Raw genomic sequence first — 24,588 nt, forward strand, 5'->3', positions numbered from 1 at the left:
TCAGAGGTCATGTGAAATTCTACTTTATTTGCTTTGTAAAGATTTTTCTAGAAATGAGCCATAGATTATTTTTGTAATTAAAAATATTTACTTTGTTTTTTTAAAAGAAAAGAAGAGGGGGAGAAAGATTTGACCAGTGTCACACTTCTAGAAACTTGATTCTTAAATCATCTTACTGTACCAACCTGCTTCTCTGTGCCATCCATATTTTTTCCTCTGTGTTGTCTCTACTTCTATATCATTCTCTTCTCTAGATCAGGATTTATCATTCATGTTTTTGTGCTATCTTTAGACTCAGGGTCCCTCCATTCTTCTATACAGGTAACCTTCCAAAAATAGTAATGACAATAGTCATTGTTATAGTTGAACTCACAAACACTTACTTGAAATGGTTTCCTCTTCTGTACTCACTGGATTGTGGTCCCTTTATGTATCTTCTTTGGAGTTGCCCTGAGAACACCTGCTCTGTCCATGCGTGGCAAGGAAGCTCTACCTTCTTTGTTGGACATTTTAGTCCTTTCCCCATGCATTACGACTCTTTGCCTAGTGTGTGGTCTAATTTATCCCTGACAGACCTTCATTGTTTTAGCAGGAAAAGACTGGCTTTCTGAATGAACCACTAGTTAGGCAAGTTCCCTTAATAAACGCTTTCTTTGTGGCACTTCTTCTTTCTTTTCCAGGAAAATGTGTCAAGGCTGTGTTCATTGAGGTAGAGAATAAAGTAGAGATTACCAGACGCTAAGGAGAGGGTGTGTGGAGAGGAAGAATGGGAAACAGATAAGTGAATGGACACAAAGACAGCTAGACAGTAGGAACAAGTTCTGGTGTACTATTACACAGAAGGAGAATTGCGGTTAACAATATTGTATCTTATGCAAAATAATTAGAAGAGAGAATTTTGAATATTCTCACTACAAAAAACTTACAAATATTTTCAAGGAGAGATAACCTATGTATCTGGAGTTGATCATTACATAACATATACATGTACCAAAATGTCACATTGGATCCCATAAATATGTACAATTTTATCTATCAGTTTAAAATATTTTTAAAGTTGTCTGCCACTAATTAATACAGGTTGAGTATCCCTGTCTGAAAATCTACAATCATAAATGCTCTAAAATCTGAAACTGTTTGAGCTCTAGCAAAACCACACCAAGTGGAAATCCCATGCCTGGCCTCATGTTACAAGTCCCAGTCAAAATGCAAGTGAACTAAAAATTACCTTCAAGCTATGTGAGTAAGGTATATATGAAATATAAATGAATTTTGTGTTCACACTTGGGCCCCATCTTTAAGATAACTCATTATGTGTATGCATATATTCTGAAATCTGAAACACTTCTGGTCCAAACATTTCCAATAAGGGATACTCAGCCTGTTTAGCCTACAAGTGAGCTTTGTTGGGTTTACTGAGATTTTTGTTTGTCTGTTTGACTGATTTGTTTTGTTTACTAGTTGCCAACATTCAAAAACTGGAAGATGTCATAGAAAAATCTAGACTTACATTTCTCATATTTCCAGTGTGCAGGAGCCCTGTAGGTCACCCATTGAGACAGGCATTAATCGCAGGCCCACCACAGACACAGGCTCTCAGTCCCCTGATGAAATGCACGCTCCACAAAGCCTGGCTCCACAGACAATTGAGTTGGAACATCTGTTTGTTTCTCAATATGTCCCTCCCTACGGAGATATTGCCTCTGCAGCATCATTGTTTATTCCTTCTCTGCTCACAGATGTCATATTTCTGTATTATATTGATATTGTATTGTGTTCTCAAAGGTTTCTACATGTTGATGTATCCAAAACGTTCACTGTTTCTCAACAAATAGAACAGTTCATCAGAAGAGAATTCTGAAACTTGGGTTCTAGTGCTTTCTTTTCTCCAATACATGCCATGAGAACACTTTTAAAACAACTTTTAGCATTGGAAGAAAAGACATCCAGTTATTATCTTCTGCCTAAATGTGTGCTTAGAGCAGGAAAGAACATCCTGTAATCTATGAGCATCTGGTAAAGAATTTTTCTTATATACTGATTTCTTTCTTTTTGAAAATATTTAGATATTTAGCACTCTTAAAATGTTAAACATGACCTATTTAACACTTAACATTCTTTTAAAAAGGGAAAGATTCAAAAGTCAGCAGTCTCTTATCAAATTATTGCCTCATTTGAATTTAATATTATTTTATGAATTAAAAATGTGAAATCACTTATAAAATAGTTTACATTTTATGGTTAGGTATAGTGGAATAACCAACAAAATTATTGGGTAAGGGAATATTTTAAGAATTAAAATAATACTTAAAGACATTGATTCAATGTTAAAAGTTAGGTGTGAGAGATAGAGTTTTATATGGTGATAAAAGACTTTCTTTACTTATTTTCCTCTCATTTATCATCAGATTTGTTTTCTTGTCTACTTCTGCACCTCCATCCTAATATTGACTTTGATTATCTGTACAACACTGATGTTTCAGAATTACTTGTCTTTCCATTTTGATGGATTGTTCTAAGTTGGCCATCATTTTCTTGGCAACTTGCTTTCAAAGCAAATGCTTTCTTACTACTATAGTTACAATGCTTTGTTTTCAGCTAAATCATTTTTCACATTTTCCCATCCTCTATGGTTTATAAATGCTTTGAAGTTAAAAACAGAAAACTGAATTAGGGCAAGGAAAAAATTTCATAAAACTAGACTTTCTAAGTCTGTGAACCAGAGATTTCAAATCCTTACCCTTGAAGGCTGCTGAGGGTCCTCTGAATGTTTTTAAGATACTTTAACATGCATAGTTACATCTATTTATGTGCTTGTATTCTATATAGTATTCTATATTAAGTAGCAACCATGAGATAACATTCATTTTCCAACTATTTATCTAAGATGCTATGCTTCTAGTGTTTTTTACAAATAATATATATTTTCATACAAATAGAGCGTCTTATGAATATGTGAAAATTCCTCAGTTTCATATTCAAAAATGCAAATTAAATTGTGATATTTAATCATTTTTTTTACCTTTCAATATTAAGACCAAAAATGTATGATAACATATGGTGATAGTGAGGCTATGGTAAAACAGCTGTTCTTTTCCTGTGCTAGTAGACATATGAAGTGTTCAAATCTCACTGTGTGGCATTATTTACCAAAATGGGAGTCTTTTTGTTGTTGTTTTCTTGTTTTTATTTTTTGATGGGACTGGGTTTGAACTCAGGGCTTATATGCTTGCTAAGCAGACACTCTACTGCTTGAGAAACATGTACAGCCTAGTTTACCAAAATGTTTTACTGCTCAGTTCATTTAACTTAGCAGCTCCAATTTCTAGGAATTTATCCCACAGATGCAGTTACATTTATGGTTGAAGATATAAACACAAAAATAATTTTATAACTACCATTGTCTAAGCTGTCAAAAAATAAGAAACAACCTAGAGTTCTTCAGAAGGTTAAATATGGAGTTAACTAGCAATTCTTCTCTTGGCATATATCAAAAGATATAAAAACATGGGTCCACAAGAAGTCTTATACATAAATGTTCATAACAGCATTCTTTATTATGGCTTAAAAATGGAAACAATTTACATGTCTATCAACAGATTAATGGATAGATAAATGTGAGAGGTCTGCATGATGTAATATAATTCAGCCATAAAAAAAGAATGAAATACCACTATCCAGTACATGATTGAATTTAAAACAACGTGAAAAAAACCACCATATGACTGTATTAATATGAAATGTCTAGAATAGGGAAAAATCTATAGAGACCAGAAGTAGACTAGTGTTTTCCTAAGACAGAGAGCAAGAGAGATGGGGATTGTGAATGACTGCTAATAGATATGTAGGTTTATTTGGGTGTAATATATATGTTCTAAAATTATATTATAGTGTTGATTGTATAACTGTAACTGTATCAATGTTATGGGTTTGTATACTTTAAAGCAGTTTTTTATATAAATTATATCTCAATAAAGTTACTTTTAATAACGTAAATATCTAGCAATAATTAGGTTGATCAAATAAGTTATGGTAAATGCATGTAACAGAGGACCCCAAGTTCATGAGGAACAAAACAAAACACAGATTGTTCTATTTCTGCCCATATAGAAAAATCTGTTTTGAAAAATAAAGTAAGAAAACAAATTACAGAAATGGCTCCATTTGCAAGAAATACATAGAATACATTTCTTAAGAAATACATAAAAGACTGGTAACAAAGACATTCCCTCATATATTTTCTTAAATGTTTTCCTGTGTATATATTTACTTTGCAGTTTGCTTATTTTCATTAGATTTTCTAAAGGGGAAAATTTCTCATTAGTAAATCATTAACACCCCACTGTGGGGCAAACACAGGTATTGACATAGAGCTGTCCTCGGAAGCTCACTGTTTAACCAGGGAGAAAATGAGAAAATCACTAGAAAGGTAATTTCTGAAAATTTTAAAGAAAATGGGAATAGTGTACGATCCCACGTACAAGTGCTCAGTGTACCATGGAGGGCTCTCCCAGCTGCAGTAAGCTGCCTGGTGTTAACACCGGGGAGCAGCTGTGCATCCACACCACACTTCAGAAGGGCAGGTAGCTTTTCAGAAGCTTGCTTTCTACATAGTGGTCAGATGTCTGCAAACAGCATGCTGTTTTAGGCATAAGTGGAAATTTAGAAAATTTTTTGTAATAATTCCTGGGGTATGATGATCCTTGCCTCTCTACACAGATGGGAACAACTGTGCTCTCAGTGGTTTGTCAAGAACCTGCCCCACAGAAAACATCAGTTTCAGGATAGTTCATAAACAGTACTGAATACCTACTATGTACTGAGCAGGTGCACATATTATTTCATTCTCATAGCCACTATACAAGTTTGGAAGTCAGCATTTCCATTTTCACAGGGAGGGGATTTAAAAACTCAGAGAAGCAAAATCAATTGCCCAGTGTTTTACAGCTTGTACTGGATGAGATTAGTAATTAAACCCAGGACTGAACATTCTGGCACAAGAAATCTTTCTCCTAAACCATTCAGATTTGCATTGCTTCTGATGAGCTTAGAAGTCAAGAATGTGAAAGTACTATTTGGTTGTTCAGATACATACTGGGGTGGATTTAGGGATTTTGAGTTAAACTTTTTTGGGGAAGAGGGCAATATTGGGATTGAACTCAGGGCCTGGCACTTGAAAGCTCTACCACTTGAGTCATGCTCCCCATCCTTTTGCTTTTAGTCTGTTTTTCACCTAGGGCTACATGTTTTTACCTAGGCTACTCTCAGACCATGATCCTCCTACCTCTACCTCCAAGTAGCTGGAATTATAGGAATGTACCACTGCACCCAGCCTTGAGTTAAACTTCTTCATTCCTAATCTATTCTAAGAGTTTCTAGCAGAACCAGGATTAAGCATGATTGGGTTCAGGAAAATGTTTTTTGAGTTTGCTTACAATTGCAATGGGTAGGGTACAATATATCAATGATGCAACCAGATCAGATAGTAGACAAAAACAAATGGGACCACCAGATGCCAGCAACTCATGCCTGTAATCCTAGCTACTTGGGAGGCTAAGATGGGAAGATGGTGGTTCAAGACCAGCTGGGGCAAATAGATAGTGAGACCCTATCTTCAAGATAACCAGAGCAATATGTACTGGAGGTGTGACTCATGTGATAGCCACCTGCTTTGCAAGTGTGAAACCCTGAAAACTATTTCACCAAAAAAAAAAAAGAAGAAGAAGAAAAACAATGAGAACATTTATTAAGATCTAGAATGTGCCAGGTGCTTCTGCAAGGTAAGTTATATGACCAATTCACAAATATGAAAATTACAACTTGCAACAGCTAAACAACTTATCCAAGTCCCCTGAGTAATAAAAAATGGAAGAGTAATATAAAAGTGGTAGAGCCTAAATTCAAACCCAAGCCATGGGTAATTCAACAGCTATGATGATCAGAGCCCCACCTGAGAAAGTGTATGTTGAGATAGGCATGAATTAATGTGCATAGTCATGCAATCACAAGAAGTTCCATTAGGTGTCACCTAGAGTGTTCAACAAATTACTAGTGCAAGTTCCCCAGGCTACATTCCGGAAGGGCCAGACAGATCCTAGAGCTTTTCTTCTAGTTTGGATGAGCAAAGTTACGTGCTTATCCCGGCCCACAGAAAGTGAAAGTCTACATGCTGGGTTGCTAGTTCAATGACTAAATTCTGGGGACAATGCTTAATAATTTCCAAATAAATAAATAAATGATAAAGTGACATAAATTATTTCAAAATTTGTAAAGTCAGGAAACTTGAAGTCTTTTTTATTTGTGACCTATTTCATTCTTGTGCGATCATCTTTTCTGCTATACAGCTCTTTGGGCTTTTTAAAGGCTTTTGCACTTGGTAGCTTACTATATCCTTATGCTCCTGTAAAGTGGTTGGGTTTGTATAATTCCCATTTCACAGATGGAGAAACTAAGTTATAGGGAGATTGACTGATTCACCAAGGACAAAGTTCTGTGGTGACAAAGCCGATCTTAAAATCTAAGATATCCCTACAAAATCACAATTAAAAATGGCTTATCTAGGGCCAGGGTTTTGTGGCATTTGGAAACTATATGATGCAAAGTCTTTGGTTTTGTAAATGAATCCACAGATTGAAAACTAGATCTCCACCTGTTCCTTAGACCTCTTGGGTCATGAAGGATAGGTACACTCTTAGTCAAAAGACAAATGTCAGAGCCTGTGAGGTAGATTTCCTGAGTCCTCACAGCTCTTTGTGTTTCAAGAGTATTGTGACAATATCTAGAACTAATATTTTTGTTGGCAGAGGATCTAAAATGCACAGTTTATGAGATAATACAATTTCTATTTCGTATGAATATACTACTACCCTCATTATGTCTTCTCTATTCAAACCCATATCTTCTCTTCCTGTTCTTTATTTCTGTTTTTCTTTTATGAGAGTTTAGATCCTGGCAAAATTTCACCACCTAGGATATCCTGTGTTTCAATGAGCCTGGACCCACCCTTGACGGGCAGGGCCAGATAACTGCTGGGCCAACTCTGACTCATGGAGGGCCTCTCCCATCATTTCCTCCCTGAAAAATGGCCCTGGTATTCAGCACATCCACTGTCAGAGCAGGGGCATGTGACTTGTGCAAGGTCTCTTCTGAACTTCCAAAACTAAAAGGGATGAAAAGTTGGAACGGGGGATTGTTAACTTCTAGACTCTTGTGAGCTATTTTCATATTCTAGAAAGTTTTGTTATTTCTCTCCTGTGTATTTCCAACACTCCTTATTCTAACCTTCATTTGTTCTGCAAGCAGTATGAACTGTTACCTAATACAGACAGTCAATACTTTTAGATTTGCCATTAGTTGCTCAAACTTCCACTTGATTTTTTAGCAAAATGCCCACTATCTCTTCTTGAAGCCTTGAGCTCCTGTTAGAATGCTCAGAGCACTAAGCAGTTTTATTTGGTAGCTCAAAATACTACTCAAGTCCAGAGTTGGTCAGCAAGAGAGGTGGGGTCAATTTCTTCATCTTGGAATGAGAGTAGGGAGTGAGTTGCAAGTTCGCCTGATTAGCCCATCAGTGCTGAGCCATGTTGACTATCCAGGAGATAAACTCTGCCCATCGTCGTGGGACTCCTCATCCCTGCACGATCCTGTCATTCTTAGAGGACAAATTCTAAGTCTTTTCTGTTCCAGGATTTTAAAACAACACTCCACCAAGACAACCCCCCAAGCTTTGGGGAACAAGATCTGTAAGTAGGTCAGAATTTTATGTGCTTCTTCTCAACGTTTACATCTCTAATTCTTCATGCCAGGTATAATGAATTTTATAGTCTCTAAAGTTGGTTCAATCCTACATTAAACTGAAAACAGCCTTTTTTTTTTAATTTTTATTTTATTCATATGTGCATACCATGTCTGGGTCATTTCTTCCCCCTTCCCCCCACCCTTTCCCTTATCCTCCCCTCCCTAACCCCCCCTTACCCCTCACTACCCGGCAGAAATTATTCTGCCCTTATCTCTAATTGTGTTGAAGAGAGAGTATAAGCAGTAATAGGAAGGAACAAGGGTTTTTGCTGGTTGAGATAAGGATAGCTATATAGGGAGTTGACTCGCATTGATTTCCTGTGCATGTGTGTTACCTTCTAGGTTAATTCTTTTTGATCTAACCTTTTCTCTAGTTCCTGGTCCCCTTCTCCTATTGGCCTCAGTTGCTTTTAAGGTATCTGCTTTAGTTTCTCTGTGTTGAGGGCAACAAATGCCAGCTAATTTTTTAGGTGTCGTACCTATCCTCACCCCTCCCTTGTGTGCTCTTGCTTTTATCATGTGATCAAAGTCCAATCCCCTTGTTGTGTTTGCCCTTGATCTAATGTCTGCATAAGAGGGAGAACATGCAATTTTTGGTCTTTTGGGCCAGGCTAACCTCACTCAGAATGATGTTCTCCAATTCCATCCATTTACCAGCGAATGATAACATTTCATTCTTCTTCATGGCTGAGTAAAATTCCATTGTGTATAGATACCACATTTTCTTGATCCATTCGTCAGTAGTGGGGCATCTTGGCTGTTTCCATAACTTGGCTATTGTGAATAGTGCTGCAATAAACATGGGTGTGCAGATGCCTCTAGAGTAACCTGTGTCACAGTCTTTTGGGTTTATCCCCAAGAGTGGTATTGCTGGATTGCCTCAAACATCTTAAAAAATTCTGTTTGACCTAAAATTTCTACTTAGAGAATTTATCCTAAGAAAAAATTTGAAAGATGTACAAAGACTTAGCCAATTTTTAGTATGGCAAAAAAGAGAAGAAATAACATAAATATATAATACATGGCCCTCATATTTGCTTTGTTTTTTTAATTAAGACCTAATATTTGTAATTTATGGGTGAAGTATGATAATTCAATACATGTACACAATATGTAATAATCAGAGGAATAACCCCACCCATCTCCTTAAATATTAACCATTATTTGTGTGGTGGAATCTCATACTCTTCTGGTTATTTTGAAATATATCATAGGCTGTTGTAACCAATAGCTACCCTACTGTGCTACAGGAAACCAGAACTAATTTGTCATCTCTAATAGTATTTGACACCCTTATTTAACTTTTTCCACACCTCCCCCACCTGCCACCCTCTCTTTTCTAGTCACTCTCTAGTGACCACTATTCAACCCCATTTTTCTCTCATTTCAAAAAATGAATGAGAAAGTAACATTTTAATCATGACCTCTATATAAAGAATAATTGTGTGGTTACTAACAATTATACTGTAATTATGTTAAACTGGAAATATATTTATTAATATTGAGAAAAAATTTTAAAGGTGATAGCAAAATGGAAAAATGGTCCCATTTTGGTCCTTCCCATAAAAGCATACTTGTGCCAAAATATTCAAAAATACATGCCAAGTGTTGGTAGGCAATAGGATTGTGGGTGATTCATACTTATTTAATATTATTAGTCTATATTATAATTTTTAATAATATATGATTTACTCATAAGATTTTTTAGTAGGTTTCCATGTTTAAAAACCATGTCTAGAACAAAATATCAATTATAAAAAAAGGAGACAGTCAGAAACAAAAGTGCATTTATCTATGAACACATATGAAAAGTAAACCCATTTGGTCTAAAATAATGAAAAATAATCTATACTTATAGAATGATGGAGGATGTGATATAAAGTTGATATAGTCTTATTTGCAAACTCCAGAATATTAAAAGCAAAAGCATCAAGAGAAATTGTTTTTAATAGTGGGAAATAAACTCTAAGAATTTATCTATCTCTTGTAGTAGAATATTTGAAATGCCATGTCTCATATTACCTAAAATATTAGACTCTTGAAAGCATTCATTCAACTTGCATTTCTGACATTTTTATATTCAAGATTCTCATTTCAGCCTACTTCACATGGCCAGTGTTTTGAAGACTTGCCTTAATTCATGGTATTGTTTTCTTTGCTTCTTAGGTACCAGCAAAAGCCAGATGCCCTACTCAACAACATCCCTGCCACCACCTCCATCATCACATCCAGCCAGCCAACCACCGTTGCCAGCATCTCATCCAACACAACCACCACTCCCAAGCCTACCTCCCAGAAACATTAAGCCTTCCCTTGACCTAAAGTAAGCCAAAGATGATCTTGCCATTTCTTCACCATTGTCTTGCCATAGATTTTCAAACAATGCTTGAAATTCCATGGTTAACTTCCAATGCTGAGAATTCCATGGGTAACTTCTGGGGCACATTAGTAGGCAGCTGACAGGGAGAAGGATGGATTGGCAGGCGGCTCTCATACCCCATTCCCTTTTTGGAGCAACTCTTATTTATCTGTTTCTTGCTGAGTTCATTTGAAGAAGATTTCCACTACCTTTTACAAAGTTCTGAAGTTTTCTTGAGATCAGTGCACCACTACCATCTCATCACTGTCACCATTACCACCATTATAATCACCATCATTATCACTATTATCATTGCCAGCACCAACCTTATCACCATTATCATCACCACCATTGTCACTCACACAGTCTTACTGTCTGCCTGTCATGTGCTGGCATTTACATATATAATCTCTACAACAGTTGAGCTGGTAGTATTATTGTCATTCCACAAGATGAGGAAATGGAACTTTAGAAGGACAAACTAACTTCTGATATCACATGGTAGTATAGAGTAGAAATTTTTAACATGTCACTGACTCCAAAGTAAATGTGTTCTTTAAATCACTGTGCTCTCAGGAGCGGTCATGGATATCTGTAATCCCAGCACTGGGGAGGCAGAGGCAGGAGAATTCACAAGTTCAAGGTCAGCCTAGGCCACATAGCAAGTTCCAGGCCATCTTGGGCTATATAGTGAGACCCCCATCTCCAAAAACAAAACAAACGAGCGAACAAACAAACAAATAGCTTCCATTGAATAAGATAGGTTTGGGGGGCTGGGTTTGTGGCTCAAGTGGTAGAATGACCTTCCTATAAGTGCAAAGCCCTGAGTTCAAACCCTAGTACAGAAAGAAAAAAAGAAAATTTGATCCAGTATTAAAAACCAAGGGAGCTTTTATTTAAGTCTTTTATTGGTTAAATTTTTTAGAAATGTCACAACTCTACAGAATGCTATGCAAGTGCTCTTTATCCATGATTTCCTGGTTGAGGACAAATCAAGTGGAAGATTGGAAGAAAATGAACTCTTGTTTTAAAAAGAAATATTCAGGTGCTGGAGGAATGGTTTATGTAATAGAACCTAGCAGACAGTGGGTAATGAGTTCAAACCCCAGCATAAAAAGTGGGGGAGGGAGGGAAGAAAGGAGGAAGGAAGGAAGAAGGAAGGAAGGAAGGAAGGAAAAGACATATTCACACAGTAGCAACATAGATTGTTATGGCAAGACCTGCTAGGCCTTCCCTTTTCTCTTCTAGAGAATTGCTTTACATATTACTCCTTTACCACAAATAAGTAATATCCCAACCTATTTAGTACAATTTGGTTTTCATTCCCTTCAATTCCTCTACCAAGTTGGTGTTTACAATGAAGTACTTACTATCCATAATCTATATAATTGAAATTGTTAACAACAGCTTTTCATAAAAGTTTTTGATAATGATCTAGAGCAAGAGTTGAAAACAAATTTGTTGTGGGTAGCCATTGCTATTTTTTTCTTTATTATGCTTTTGGTGGGGTGCTTAAAGGTAGCAACTGAAAGTGTCAGATGGGTTGGTTGTTACTATCTTACACATGGCCTGTTTTGTGCATTTATTTGAGTTTATAAATACTAATTTAAAGACTCTAATATCCCATAAGACCTCACTACCATAAAAGTGTAAGACATCTAGCATATAAGACTAAGTAAATAGCAGTTTAATTTAAATAACTAATTAACATATGTTCTTAAATATACCGATTTCCATGTAAATTATTTTCCTTTCTCATGTAGAAAATCATAGGGTTTTTTTCTAACTTTTTTCCTAATCCAAAAATTTTAGCCCATTAGAATTCACTCTTAAGACTTGTGGGTGTGAGTATGATACTGGGGTTTGAACTCACACTTGCTAGGCAGGCTCTGTATCACTTGAGCCACACCTCCAGTCCAATTACTTCTATTCTAAATCTTATTATGTGATCCTGTCCCAGCTAGTAGCGTCAGTGAGGCTTCTGAATGCAGAGTAATTCTAGGGAGAAAGTTTAATAAATGACTTCAGCATAAATCCTGAAAATTGATGAGACATAAAGATTGGTGACTATTTCATTGAAGAAATTTTGGAGACGACAATTTGGCACTATTCCAACTATTTCAGAAATTTCCCAATCCACCATATATTTGATGGTTCATTACAAAGACTCCCAGGACTCAGCATACAGTAACACTAACGGCTGAGATTCATTACAGTAAATAAGGGGAATGTGCAGGCAGCCACTGGAGACATCCAGACTTCTGACTCTCTCTTCCTGAAATCCTGGAGGAGTACACTGAGAGTTTGCCATTCTCTAGCTTTGAATAAACAATGCACATCTCATGCTGCCTCCCAGGGAAGCCCACTGGAGACAGCTGGTCTGCATAGCAGTTGTCAAAACACTAGAATCCTAAAAGAAAAGCAGGTGTTCACCAGAAGTCATGTGTTTTGTTGTATAATCTAAGCATACAAAACACGCTTATTAATCAGGCAACTCTTCATATCACTGTAAAGAATTTTATAGAAGCTAAACTCCCATATACAAACCATGGGCCAACCTCCATAGCAATTCTAAAAAAATAGCAAATCCTTATTTCTTCCATCTTTCCATGCCACCATAGATATCTTGGATATCCTGGCTGGTACTTTTGGGAGCATCATTGGTGCTGAAAAGAGAAGCAAACACCAGGTCCTTACTAAGCTATGCTTTAAAATCATTGTGCACTTTCTAACTGTGATGATGAAACATGGTTACACTGACAAATGTGAAGTAATTGAGGATCACAGAGCTGAGAAAGCTACTGTGAACCTCACAGGCAGGATAAACGAGTATGGAAAGACCAGTCCCAGATTTAATGTGCAGCTCAAAGATCTAGAAATGTGGCAGAATAAGCTGCTCTCATCCCTTCAGTTTGGTTTCACTGTACTGACAACCTTAACTGTCGTCATGGACCATAAAGAGGCAAGACAAGAGGCACCCTCTCTTAGGACACCCACCCCCTAACTCTGGGGCCTCTACTCCTCAACTTTATTCTTTTTTATCTCAATAAATTCTCCCACTTCACACTTTAAAAAAGAAGCAAGACAAAAACACACAAGAAGGAAAATCTCAAGGTTCTTTTTTCTAGAGATGTAAAACATGAATATGAATATAATGCCTCAGTGGAAAAAGATAAAAATCCAGGTCTGCTGTATTGCACTTTTCTGCAAATCTCTCTAGAGTCCATCTTCATAAGATAGGAAAATAAGATGAAGAAAGAAGAAAAGATTTTAGAAACAATAATCACTGCCTTAGGATACTGGCCAGTTTCCCAGCTTTGAAAGGAATTCTTACAAAGAAATCAAAGTTGACTGCCTTGCCAACCAGTCAGACTCAAAATCCTACTTGCAGTATTGTTTTCATCAGAGATTAGCAAAAACCTACCAATAGTAATAAACTTAACTTTATCCCTATTTCCATCTTATTAAGGACTCATGTTAGAATGTGATTCGTCTAAGATTAGCAGCCTCATTAAAACATCCTGTTAGCAGAAAAATGGAGAGAAACAACAGTCTTGGATAGCATATTGCCTGAATTATCTAAGTTGGAGTATTTGAAAGTTAATTATAAAATCGAGATATTAAAGGGTCTAAAATCTAAGGACATATATAAGCTAATTTGTTTTCAAAAGAGAAAGCATCAAAAATTTTCAAGTTCTCAAAAGTAAGCTCAAGTAAATTCCACAGTGAGGAAATATCTAGGTTACAAAATTTCCCCCAGGAAGGAGAAGCTAGATAAATGCAGGGAGGAAATGAAAACAAAATGGGTCTTGATATTCAGGCTCAGAAAGCTTATATTTCACATGAAATATTAAGGGGAAATTTATGGGTTGGTTTTTAGGTATGAAGGTGAAAAATGCAGGCAGTTCTGTATTCTCTCACCACCACCCTTCAAAATTTCTACATGGATGTTTTCCAGGAATCCCTCTGCCAGCCTGCAAATAGTCCTCCTCTCTCTAATCAAATGCACTGTCAAGTCAAAATCTAATAGATTTTTTTTAACATTCACTTGACAAATACTTTTTGAGTCACTCCCTTGTACCTTTGTAATCAGAGTTCAGGAAATATCAGTGAATGAAACTAAGATCCCTGCCTTTATACAGCAGGGGCAAGAGACAAAAGAAATAAAGAATAGTGTCGTAGTTAGCAAGTGCCAAGTGCTGAAGGAAAGGGTTAGGTAGTAGAGGAGGGAGTGTTGGGAACAGCATATTACAACTTTAAACAGAGAGGTGAGGTAGCTCATTTGAGCAAAGACACAATGGAGTTAGACATGAAGCTATCCAAAGAAAGACTGCTCAAGACAAAGCAGATAGAACAAAGGCCTAACACGGTCAAGGTCTAGAAAAGAAAGTCACAGGACTGGAGTAGAGGAAGCAAGGGAAGAAGCAGTAGAAAGAGCCTGCTCATACTGGCCCCTGTGGGTTGTGATATCATTAAGTGAAATGGAAATCTCTGAGGAGTTTGAGCAGGATAGTGATGTTCTCTGAGTTATGTTTTATAAAGATCACCTTAGTAACTGTGCTAAGAGACAGTAGGTAAACAACTGTTGAAGAAAACCAGTTAGACAGCTATCGCAGATATCCAGGCAAGATATGGAGGCTGTCCTAACCAATATGGTAGCCATGGAGGTGGTGAGAAGTACCCAAACTCTGGATATAGTTTGAAGGAATAAACAACAAAATTTGGATTTAACTATGAAAAAAATGAGAAGCACAGATGACTCTGAGGTTTGGGGCCTGAACACCTAATTGAAAGGATGATGCTTTTTTTTTTTTTAATTTTTATTTTATTCATATGTGCATACAATGTTTGGGTCATTTCTCCCCTCTTCCCCCCACCCCTGCCCTTACCCCCCCTTACCCCTCGCTACCTGGCAGACACTATTTTGCCCTTATCTCTAATTTTGTTGAAGAGAGAGTATAAGCAATAATAGGAAGGACCCAGGGTTTTTGCTAGTTGAGATAAAGATAGATATACAGGGAGTTGACTCGCATTGATTTCCTGTACTGTGTGTTACCTTCTAGGTTAATTCTTTTTGATCTAACCTTTTCTCTAGTTCCTGGTCTCCTTCTCCTATTGGCCTCAGTTGCTTTAAAGTATCTGCTTTAGTTTCTCTGTGTTGAGGGCAACAAATGCTATCTAGTTTTTTAGGTGTCTTACCTGTCCTCATACTTCCCTTGTGTGCTCTCTCTTTATCATGTGATCAAAGTCCTCTTTCAACTGAAATGGGGAAGCTGCAAGTGAGCAAGTTTTGGGATGGGAAAGATAGGAGGTCATGACTGTATTAAGTTTGAGCTATCTCTTAAAATGTAAATGAAAGTATTGATGAGGCAATTTTGTAGAAAAAGTGGAGAATTTCAGAGAGAGATCTGGATTAAGAGATAAGTTTCAGAAACACAGGAACATATTCTATGCTTAAACCAAAGAAGGAAGAGTGTGAAGAGAAAAGACAAGACTCAAGGCCTGGAGCATGCCAACCCTAAGAGGTCTGGGAAAAGAAGGGGCAAAGGAGAATGAAAAGGAAGAACCAACAAAGGAGGTATCTTGGAAGTCAAGTGAAGGATCTACACAAGGAAGGGGAGGCAGTGAACAAGTGATCATGCGCTACTGAAGGCCAAACAAGACAGAACTGTGGAGGTCAATGGGGGTGAAATTGTCAGGAGTGAGGGAGGATATGTGCCTGACAGAGACTGCTTTAAAAGCAGATGAAAGGAGAGGAATTGGAAAATCCCACATGGGCACTCTTTCGAGAACAACAAAGCGAAGTTGGGGTTGTAATTGATGGGAAAAGTGGGATCAAACGAATTGTTCCGGGGTTTTTTTTAAATGTTTTTATTAGTATATAATAGTTGACAGGGAGTTTCATTGTGATATTTTCATGTAGGCATACAGTGTAACCTAGTATGGTTCATTCCCTCCATTATTCTCCCTCTTCCCCCTCTCCATTCTTAAAATGACTTCCTTTCAATGTTCCATTTTCATACATGTGTAGAAAATACATCAACCACATTCACTTTCTTTATCATCTTCATTTACCCTCCCTCTTCTGCTAGTACTCTCCCCTTAACATGACCTGTGTTACATTCTTGTCATTGTTCTGTGGGGTTTTGCCTTGGTATTTTACCTATAAATATATTGTACTTTAATCAGTCTAACCACCTCTATTACTCTTCCTTACCCTTTCCCCCTACCTTGCATTGTTTTCAGTGCATTTAGTTGTTTCTTTTTCCTACACAGATGTGAGAATGTTTGTTTGTTTGTTCGCTCCTTTGTTTTAAGATGAAAATCACAGCATGTTTGTATGCTGATAAGAAAGATCCAGTACAGAGGAAAAAGTGACAATAATGAAAAGGGAAGAATTCCTGGTACCAAGGCCTACAGCAAATGCAATCTAGTTAGGGGTTGGCTTCCTCAAAACCTAAACAACTGATAAGGTTCAGAATGCTCTCTAGGGTCCACAGTATAATCTCTAACTGGGATCAAGGAGGAATTTTAGGGGATGGGGATCCTTCATCACCTGCAGCCTGTTCTGCCTGCTTCTGAAGCTGTTCCCAGAAGTAACTTGTAATCATCACTCAGGTCAGGATAGCTTGAAAGTGTAAAAGGTTGAAGGCAGGTAAGAATCAGAAATCATAAATAACTTTGAAAATTAAGTAGTTAAGGTCAACGTTACATATATCTTAAATTGTATTGTTTCTCCACCTAGTGGTCAAAATACAGTTTCTTACATTTTCTTCTATTTTTACTCAGACATTTGAAGTACAAAAAAGAATCAAAAGACCATGCTTATCATTATTAATGTTCAATTTCAACATCTTTTAGAACATATTTCTTGGTGCCATTTTTAAAATGAATTATAATTTCATCACCATTTTGAATTCTTCAGATGAAAACAGAACCAATGGTTGATGTTTTGGTATATAAAACAAATTACTTGGTTATTAATAGTAATGAGACAGGAATAGTGAGCTAATGAGAAATAAATAATAGGAGTGACCAAGGAGAGAAATGGAAAGGGTAAATAGTTCTTCCTCTAAAGCCACTCACAGTTTAAAAGGTTTGTTTGGAGTAAGAATTTACCATTGTATCTTTTTAATAAGCTTCAAATTCTTAAAATTTTTCCAGAACTTGAGATTGCCATATCAGTTATCTGTTACAGATAGTCTTAACAAATTCTGTTTGAAAATCTTTGGTTTAAGCAAGTCATAGTTTTAAAATTCTTCATTGGTTAAATATAGAAAGACATGTTCCAGAGAAAAGGCCACAGAATTTCATTCCTGATAAGAACAGGGCAGGTGTAGAACAATGTTTTATGTGCCATTTATGGGTTTTTGGTTTATTCGGGGTTTTTTGTAGGACTGATGTTTGAACTTAGGGCTTCACACTTGCCAAGCAGGCACACTACCTCTTTTTGTGTATGTGTGCTGAATGGGGGTACATTGTGGCATTTACAAAAGCTTTCACAATGCATCAAATATATCATACTTGAATTCACCGCTTCCACTGCTCTCCTTTACTCTCACTCCCGCCCCCTCATTCCTGGAATGGTTTCAATAGGTATTATTTTTGCATTTACATACATGTGTACACATTTTTTACACCATACTCACTTTCCTATCCCCTTTCCCCACCACCTCCCCCCTCCCAGTGATTCCAACCCTCCCCACCCCACCCCGGGGGCAGGACCTGTTCCACCCCCCTGTTCTCTGATTTTGTAGAAGAAAAAAGAAAAAGAAATGACATTTTTGCTGTATACAGGGAGTTTCCTTGTGATAGTTCCATGTATTTATGTATTATAACCTCAATTGGTGCATCTTCTCTATTTTTCTTCATTCTACCTTAGTCTCTTTCCTATGGTGGTTTCAGCTGATTTAAGAATTCTATATTCATTCTTAAATAGAGAACATATCAACCATTTTCATCTTCTTAGTTTCCTTCTTTTACCCTACCCCCTCTCGTATGTGATCTCCCCTCAGTGTGACCAGTTTTTCATAATACTCCTGTATTTATATTGGGTTAATATTCCTCATATGAGAAAGAACATGCAGCTTTTGGCTTTCTGAGCCTGACTAATTTCACTCAAGATGATATTCTCCAGTTCTGTACATTTACCTGCAAATGATACAATTTCATTCTTCTTTGTGGCTTAGTAAAATTCCATTGTCTATAAATACCACATTTTCCTAATCCATTCGTCAATAATGGGGCATCTTGGCTATTTCCACACCTTAGTTATTGTGAATAGTGTTGCAGTAAACATGGGTGTTCAGGTGCCTTTGTTGTAACCTGACTCACATTCCTTCAGGTATTTCCCTGGGTGTGATATTGCTGGATCATATGGCAATTCTACTTTTAGTTTTTTGAGGAGCCTCCATACTGTTTCCATAGTGGTTGTATGAATTTATATTCAGCCCCCCAGTAGTGTATGAGGGTCCTTTTTCCCCATGTCCTCACCAACATTTGTTGTCATTTGTGTTCTTGATGGTAACTATTCTGACAGGAGTGAGGTGGAATCTTAATGTGGTTTTGATTTGCATTTCCTTTATGGCCAGGGATTTTTTTTTTTTTTTTTTTTTGCCATTTGGACGTCTTCCTTTGAAAAGGTTCTGTTCAGTTCATTTGCCGATTTCTTCTTTGGGTTATTGAATTTTGGGGGGAGTTTATAGTTTTTTGAGGTTCTCTACCTCTTGAGCTACACCTTCTTATGCACATGTGCATATACACATGTATGTAAAAAGTGACTTATGCACTTTTTAAGATTAATTCCTTAAAAAGTTAATCTTTAAGATTAACTCTTTCTTCATTAAAGAACAAAAAAGAAAATACCTTCCAGCAACTAAAAGCTAAATATATGAATAACAAATAAGGTATAGATATCAACAGCTGTATATCTTTACATTTCAGGAAATAAAGTCTTGATAGCTCTAAAAATGACAGTCATAATATTAAATCGAATTTACTTTTCCTATTTATTTATATATGCTACAGTATAAGAACAAAGAGCCCTGGGGAAAGGCCTTCTTGAGTAGACTCATTATTCAACTGATAGATTCCTTTTCTTCTCCTTTGCCTCCTCCCCTGCTCCTTTTCTTGTTTTTGGCTGTGACTGGTTCCACTGTTTTCCTCTTCATCTCTGTGGAGATTTTCTCAATGCCTGGAATACTTTGAGCAATTGGTGACAATTGGGTCTCAGTTTGTTCAGCACATTTGCACTTACTTTGCTTCCTCATCTTTTTTCCCTTTTATTCTTCATTGTCATTGCCCTTATGATCGCCATTTCATATTTACAGAATATTTTAATGTTATACATTAAATCATAAATTCAAACCTATACAATATTGCACTAAAATTTATGTGCCGTAGTGTTGGGCTTATGAATAAATAAATGTGTCTGAGCCAACAGTGCCTGTGGGCAATAAATGCTTTGCATAAATTGTACAGGCACACATGAATGAATATGCTCAATAAATACCCCTTGTTCTGCAGGGATTCATTATTCATCTGGTGTTCTTAGGAAGTAAACTGTAAGTCCAATGGTATTTTTCACTTAGCATCCTTTTTCACAAATGATAATGATTTATTTTAGAAATAAAAGCTAGTTTTTGGAGGGTGAGGTCAAGTATAGTATATTTGATACATTGTAAGAACTTTTGTAAATGTCACAATGTACCCCCACCCAGCAAAACAATAAAAAAAAGTTAGCTTAGTCTCTTGATGTTATTGTTACATCAGGAGGATTGCAGTTTGAAGCCAGTTGGGCAAATAGTTTGAGAGAACCTATCCCAATAAACCCTTCACAAAAATAAGGCTGGAATCTACATGTTTAATGCAATTCCTATCAATGACATTCATCACAGAGATTGAAAAATCTACCCTAAAGTTCATTTGGACCACAAAAGACCATGAATAGCCAAGGCAATACGAGCAAAAAGAGCAATGCTGGAGGTATCACAATACCTGACTTAAAACTATACTACAGAGCCATAACAATAAAAACAGCATGGTAGTGGCACAAAAACAGATATGAAGATCAGTAAAACTGAATACAGAACCCAGATATGAATCCACACAGCTATGCCCACCTTATTTTTTACAAAGGTGCCAAAAGCATACAATGGAGAAAAGACAGCCTCTTCAACAAATGTTGCTGGGAAAAGTGCTTATCAGCCTGCAGAAAACTGAAAAGAGATCCATGTCTATCACCTTGTACTAGTATCAACTCAAAGTGGATTAAGGACCTTTATATCAGACCAGAAACCTTACAGTTAGTAGCTGGTAATATTGTGGAAGCAATAGGTATAGTAAATAACTTCCTCAGTAGAACTCCTGCAGCCCAGCAACTAAAAGAAAGGATGGACAAATGGGACTACATGAAATTAAAAAGCTTCTGTACAACAAAAGAAATGGTCTCTAAAGAGACCACCCACAGAGTAGGAGAAAATGTTTGCTGATTATACAACAAAGGACTGATAACCAGAATATACAGGGAACTCAAAAAACTAAACTCTCCCAAAATCAATGATCCAATAAAGAAATGGGCAACTGAACTAAACAGAACTTTTGCAGAATGTGCATGGGAGAAATAGGGAAAGGGAACCTAAAACTTAAATGTGGTTTATGTGCTCACTGTAAAGGAGTGAATATAGTAATCTTAAACTGGCAGAGGCCACTATGGGAAGGGGACCAGGAAATAGTGAAGAGGTCTGGTAGAGATGAACCAATGTGGGTTGTAATACAAAGTGCATGGAAGCAATGCTAGGAATCTCTCTGTTTAACTATCTTTATCTCAAATTAGCAAAAACTGCTATGTCTTTCTTATCGCTTATGTTTTCTCTTCAACAAAATTGGAAAACAAGAGAGCAGAACAGGTTCTGCCTGGAAGAGGGGTATTGGGCTGTCTGGGGAGTGGTCCAAACAATGTATACACATATAAGTAAATGTAAGAACGATAAAATAAAAGAAAGAGAAAAAAATAGGGCTGGTGGAGTGGCTCAAAATGAAGGCCCTGAGTTCAAGCCCCAGTACCACAAAAAAAAAAAATCCAAAGTATGCACATATTCTTTGCTTAATGTTTGTAATTCTCTTTAAGGTACAGAATAATATCCATATCTTTTTTATTCCTTGTAATTTCTTTGTTGAGGAAATCAAGGTGTTTGTGGATACTGTAGTTATCCATAGTCCAGATTTTTCTGATTGCTTCTCTATAATTCTGCAAATGTGTTCCTCTCTCCTCTAGATTGGTGGGTGGATGTAGAGGTGACTGGATCAAATTTATGGTTTTTTTTAAGTTATAGTTTTGTTTTGCTTTTGTTAAGATTATGCCATATTCTTTTGTCAGGAGTTTTTAATGTATACTTGACTTTCCTATTTTGTCTTTTATTGTTGTTTTCATTTTATTATGTTTTATAATTCCTAGTAAAGTTATAACTTTTTATTAACATATATTAAATTGTATATAGTAAGAGGTATCATCAAGACACTTCCATGCATGGATATAATGTACTTTAATTATCTTAGTCTCCTCTATTACTCTTTCCTATCCCAACTCCTCCCTCCCATCTTTCCAAGTAATAATTTCTCCTAATTTTTAAAGTGGTTTGGGTATTAAGCCACTGACACCTTTTTCTAGCTTGGCTGTGGAAAAAAGGATTATTATCTTGTGGTAATGTGGAAGATTCAGAAAAGCAAAGAGAAGTGTGGTTTTTGTGGATAAAAGTAACTTGGGCTGAGTAAGAAAACAAAGAATGAGATCTTTAGGGATGGGGAGTAAAGGAAGGAGAAGAATGTAAATAATATGACAACACATGGAATAAAAGGGATCGTTGAAGGAACAAAATTGCTAAGAATTCAAATGTAATTGAAAACAGATGGGCAAGAAAAACTTTGGTAGGGGAAAGGTAAAGATGACTATAACTGCAGATAAGTTTTTGTGTTAAGGGGATACATTTTCTTAAGAGAATTTATATTCAATCATGGCTGTTTTAAAAGTGAAATAAATAAGAAACAAGGTCAACTGATTATAGGGGGAGGAGAAGAAGCGCACATTTGAGGAAAGTGATAAAGGTTTGAATAGGTATTGAAAAGGACGATGCAAGAGAAGGTTGACTAGAAAAAGGAGAGATTATAGAGTAAAAAATGAGATTATAGAGTAGCATTGAGGGTAGAGTTGAGATTGGGTATCAATTATTTGTAATGTCCTGAGTCAGTAAAATTAGTGATTGTCTCCAGCTATGCTAATCAATCTGAGAATAAGAATTGAAGACATAGGGACTATGAGAGGGAGTTTAAACCCCAGTACTTCCAAAAACAAGAAAAAGAAAGCATAGATGGCTATGTAAATCATTAAGGATTTATGGGGCTTAGGTATTGACAATGCTGTTATGAGCAGTTTGAGTTGAGCAATTTAGCATTTGGAGTACAAGTCAGACAGAAACCATCTGTAGAAGAGGAAGGAGCTGGGGATCAAAACCAATTCCCCTTGGTATATATACCACAGAACAATTAAATGCCCTCAGAATTCCAGAATTGGATAACTGCTTTATAGTAGGTTTAATGAAAAGCATATTCTCTCTCATAGCAATGGGTTAAATATATATTCCACCATGAATAGAGCGTTGTACTCAAGCCTCTCGATTCTGTATTTTTGCCACAGTAACAACATAAATACAAGGCTATTTTATTGGTGTATAAAGCCAATTTTATGGGTGTGCAAAGTTTTAAATCAGAGCAAACTTTAATGAGAAAACAATAATTCTTATTTTCATTTTCTTTTTAGGGTAAGCATCTACTTACTCCAATTTTACTTTTTCTTTCCTGTTTTCAGAAGCCCTGTAAATGAAGAAAATCAGGATGGTGTCATGCACTCTGATGGTAAGAGACAAAAATTTATTTTTTTATCTCATGTATAAAAGTTTGAATCATTCTCATAGTGTCATTATCATCACTAGCTTATGCAAGACCCCTTTTTGTTTTCATATGTCTTGGACTCTCCATGGCTCAGTCACTTACTTTTCCTCCTTTACCATAGACAAATGTTCTAATGTTTATATGTATTCTTTGTATATTGTCATGTGAATACATGTACATAATTTCCATAAACAGTATGTCATGGGTTACTCTTTTTTTTTAACTCTCATCCTAAGGTATTTTTTGAGTCCCTCCTTGTCACCATGTGTATATATTTTCTGTGCCATTAACCATTACACAGTGTGCCTTGGCATGCATCCACGTTTTAACTCCTTTTCATGGGTACCATAAAAAAATACAGTTCACCTTTTTGTGATCCCCACATGGACTTCTGAAAGACTTTCTGTAAGGTGCTATTCGGCAGTAGAAAGACTGGTTATAAACTGTGGAATACTTGTTTTGGTTGAATAGGACTAGAATGCTCTTCAGAGTAGATGTATCTCTCTATATTCTTTTTTTTTTTTGTATCAATAAAACATAAATTTAGTTTTTTTTTCTTTTTCTTTTATTATTCATATGTGCATACAAGGCTTGGTTCATTTCTCCCCCCTGCCCCTACCCCCTCCCTTACCACCCACTCTGCCCCCTCCCTCTCCCCCCAACCCTCTCAATACCCAGCAGAAACTATTTTGCCCTTATTTCTAATTTTGTTGTAGAGAGAGTATAAGCGATAATAGGAAGGGACAAGGGTTTTTGCTGGTTGAGATAAGGATAGCTACACAGGGCATTGACTCACATTGATTTCCTGTGCGTGGGTGTTACCTTCTAGGTTAATTCTTTTTGATCTAACCTTTTCTCTAGTTCCTGGTCCCCTTTTCCTATTGGCGTCAGTTGCTTTTAAGGTATCTGCTTTAGTTTCTCTGCGTTGAGGGCAACAAATGCTAGCTAATTTTTTAGGTGTCTTACCTATCCTCACCCCTCCCTTGTGTGCTCTCGCGGCACTATTCACAATAGCCAAGTTATGGAAACAGCCAAGATGCCCCACCACTGACGAATGGATTAAAAAAATGTGGTATCTATACACAATGGAATTTTATGCAGCCATGAAGAAGAACGAAATGTTATCATTCGCTGGTAAATGGATGGAATTGGAGAACATCATTCTGGGTGAGGTTAGCCTGGCCCAAAAGACCAAAAATCATATGTTCTCCCTCATATGTGGACATTAGATCAAGGGCAAACACGACAAGGGGATCTGTCTATATTCTAATTAACAGGGCTTAAAGGTTCCAACATGCCTGTCCAGTGCATGGCATCCTTTCCAATGTTTTATTAGTCTTATATGTTATAAAATTATTACTTAAATTTTCATATTTTAATTCATATTAATTTTCATTTCATAGTTTTTCTTTCTTGCTTTTTTTTTTTTTTGGCAGCACTGAGGTTTGAACTCAGGGCCTCAGACTTGCCTCTTGAAACACTCTACC

General features: G+C 36.6%; 1 protein-coding gene across 1 annotated transcript in view; it reads left to right on the forward strand.

Moving 5' to 3' along the window:
* The window catches only part of Fyb1 (FYN binding protein 1), a 181,140-nt gene that overhangs the window by 88,777 nt on the left and 67,775 nt on the right, over positions 1-24,588 (forward strand). The window contains exons 3-4 of the mRNA XM_074077883.1: positions 9,964-10,120; positions 23,019-23,065. Of these exons, the coding sequence (XP_073933984.1) occupies positions 9,964-10,120; positions 23,019-23,065 (204 nt within the window). The remainder of the gene's footprint in view (positions 1-9,963; positions 10,121-23,018; positions 23,066-24,588) is intronic.

Source organism: Castor canadensis, chromosome 6, assembly GCF_047511655.1.
Source record: "Castor canadensis chromosome 6, mCasCan1.hap1v2, whole genome shotgun sequence".
Taxonomy (NCBI): domain Eukaryota; kingdom Metazoa; phylum Chordata; class Mammalia; order Rodentia; family Castoridae; genus Castor; species Castor canadensis.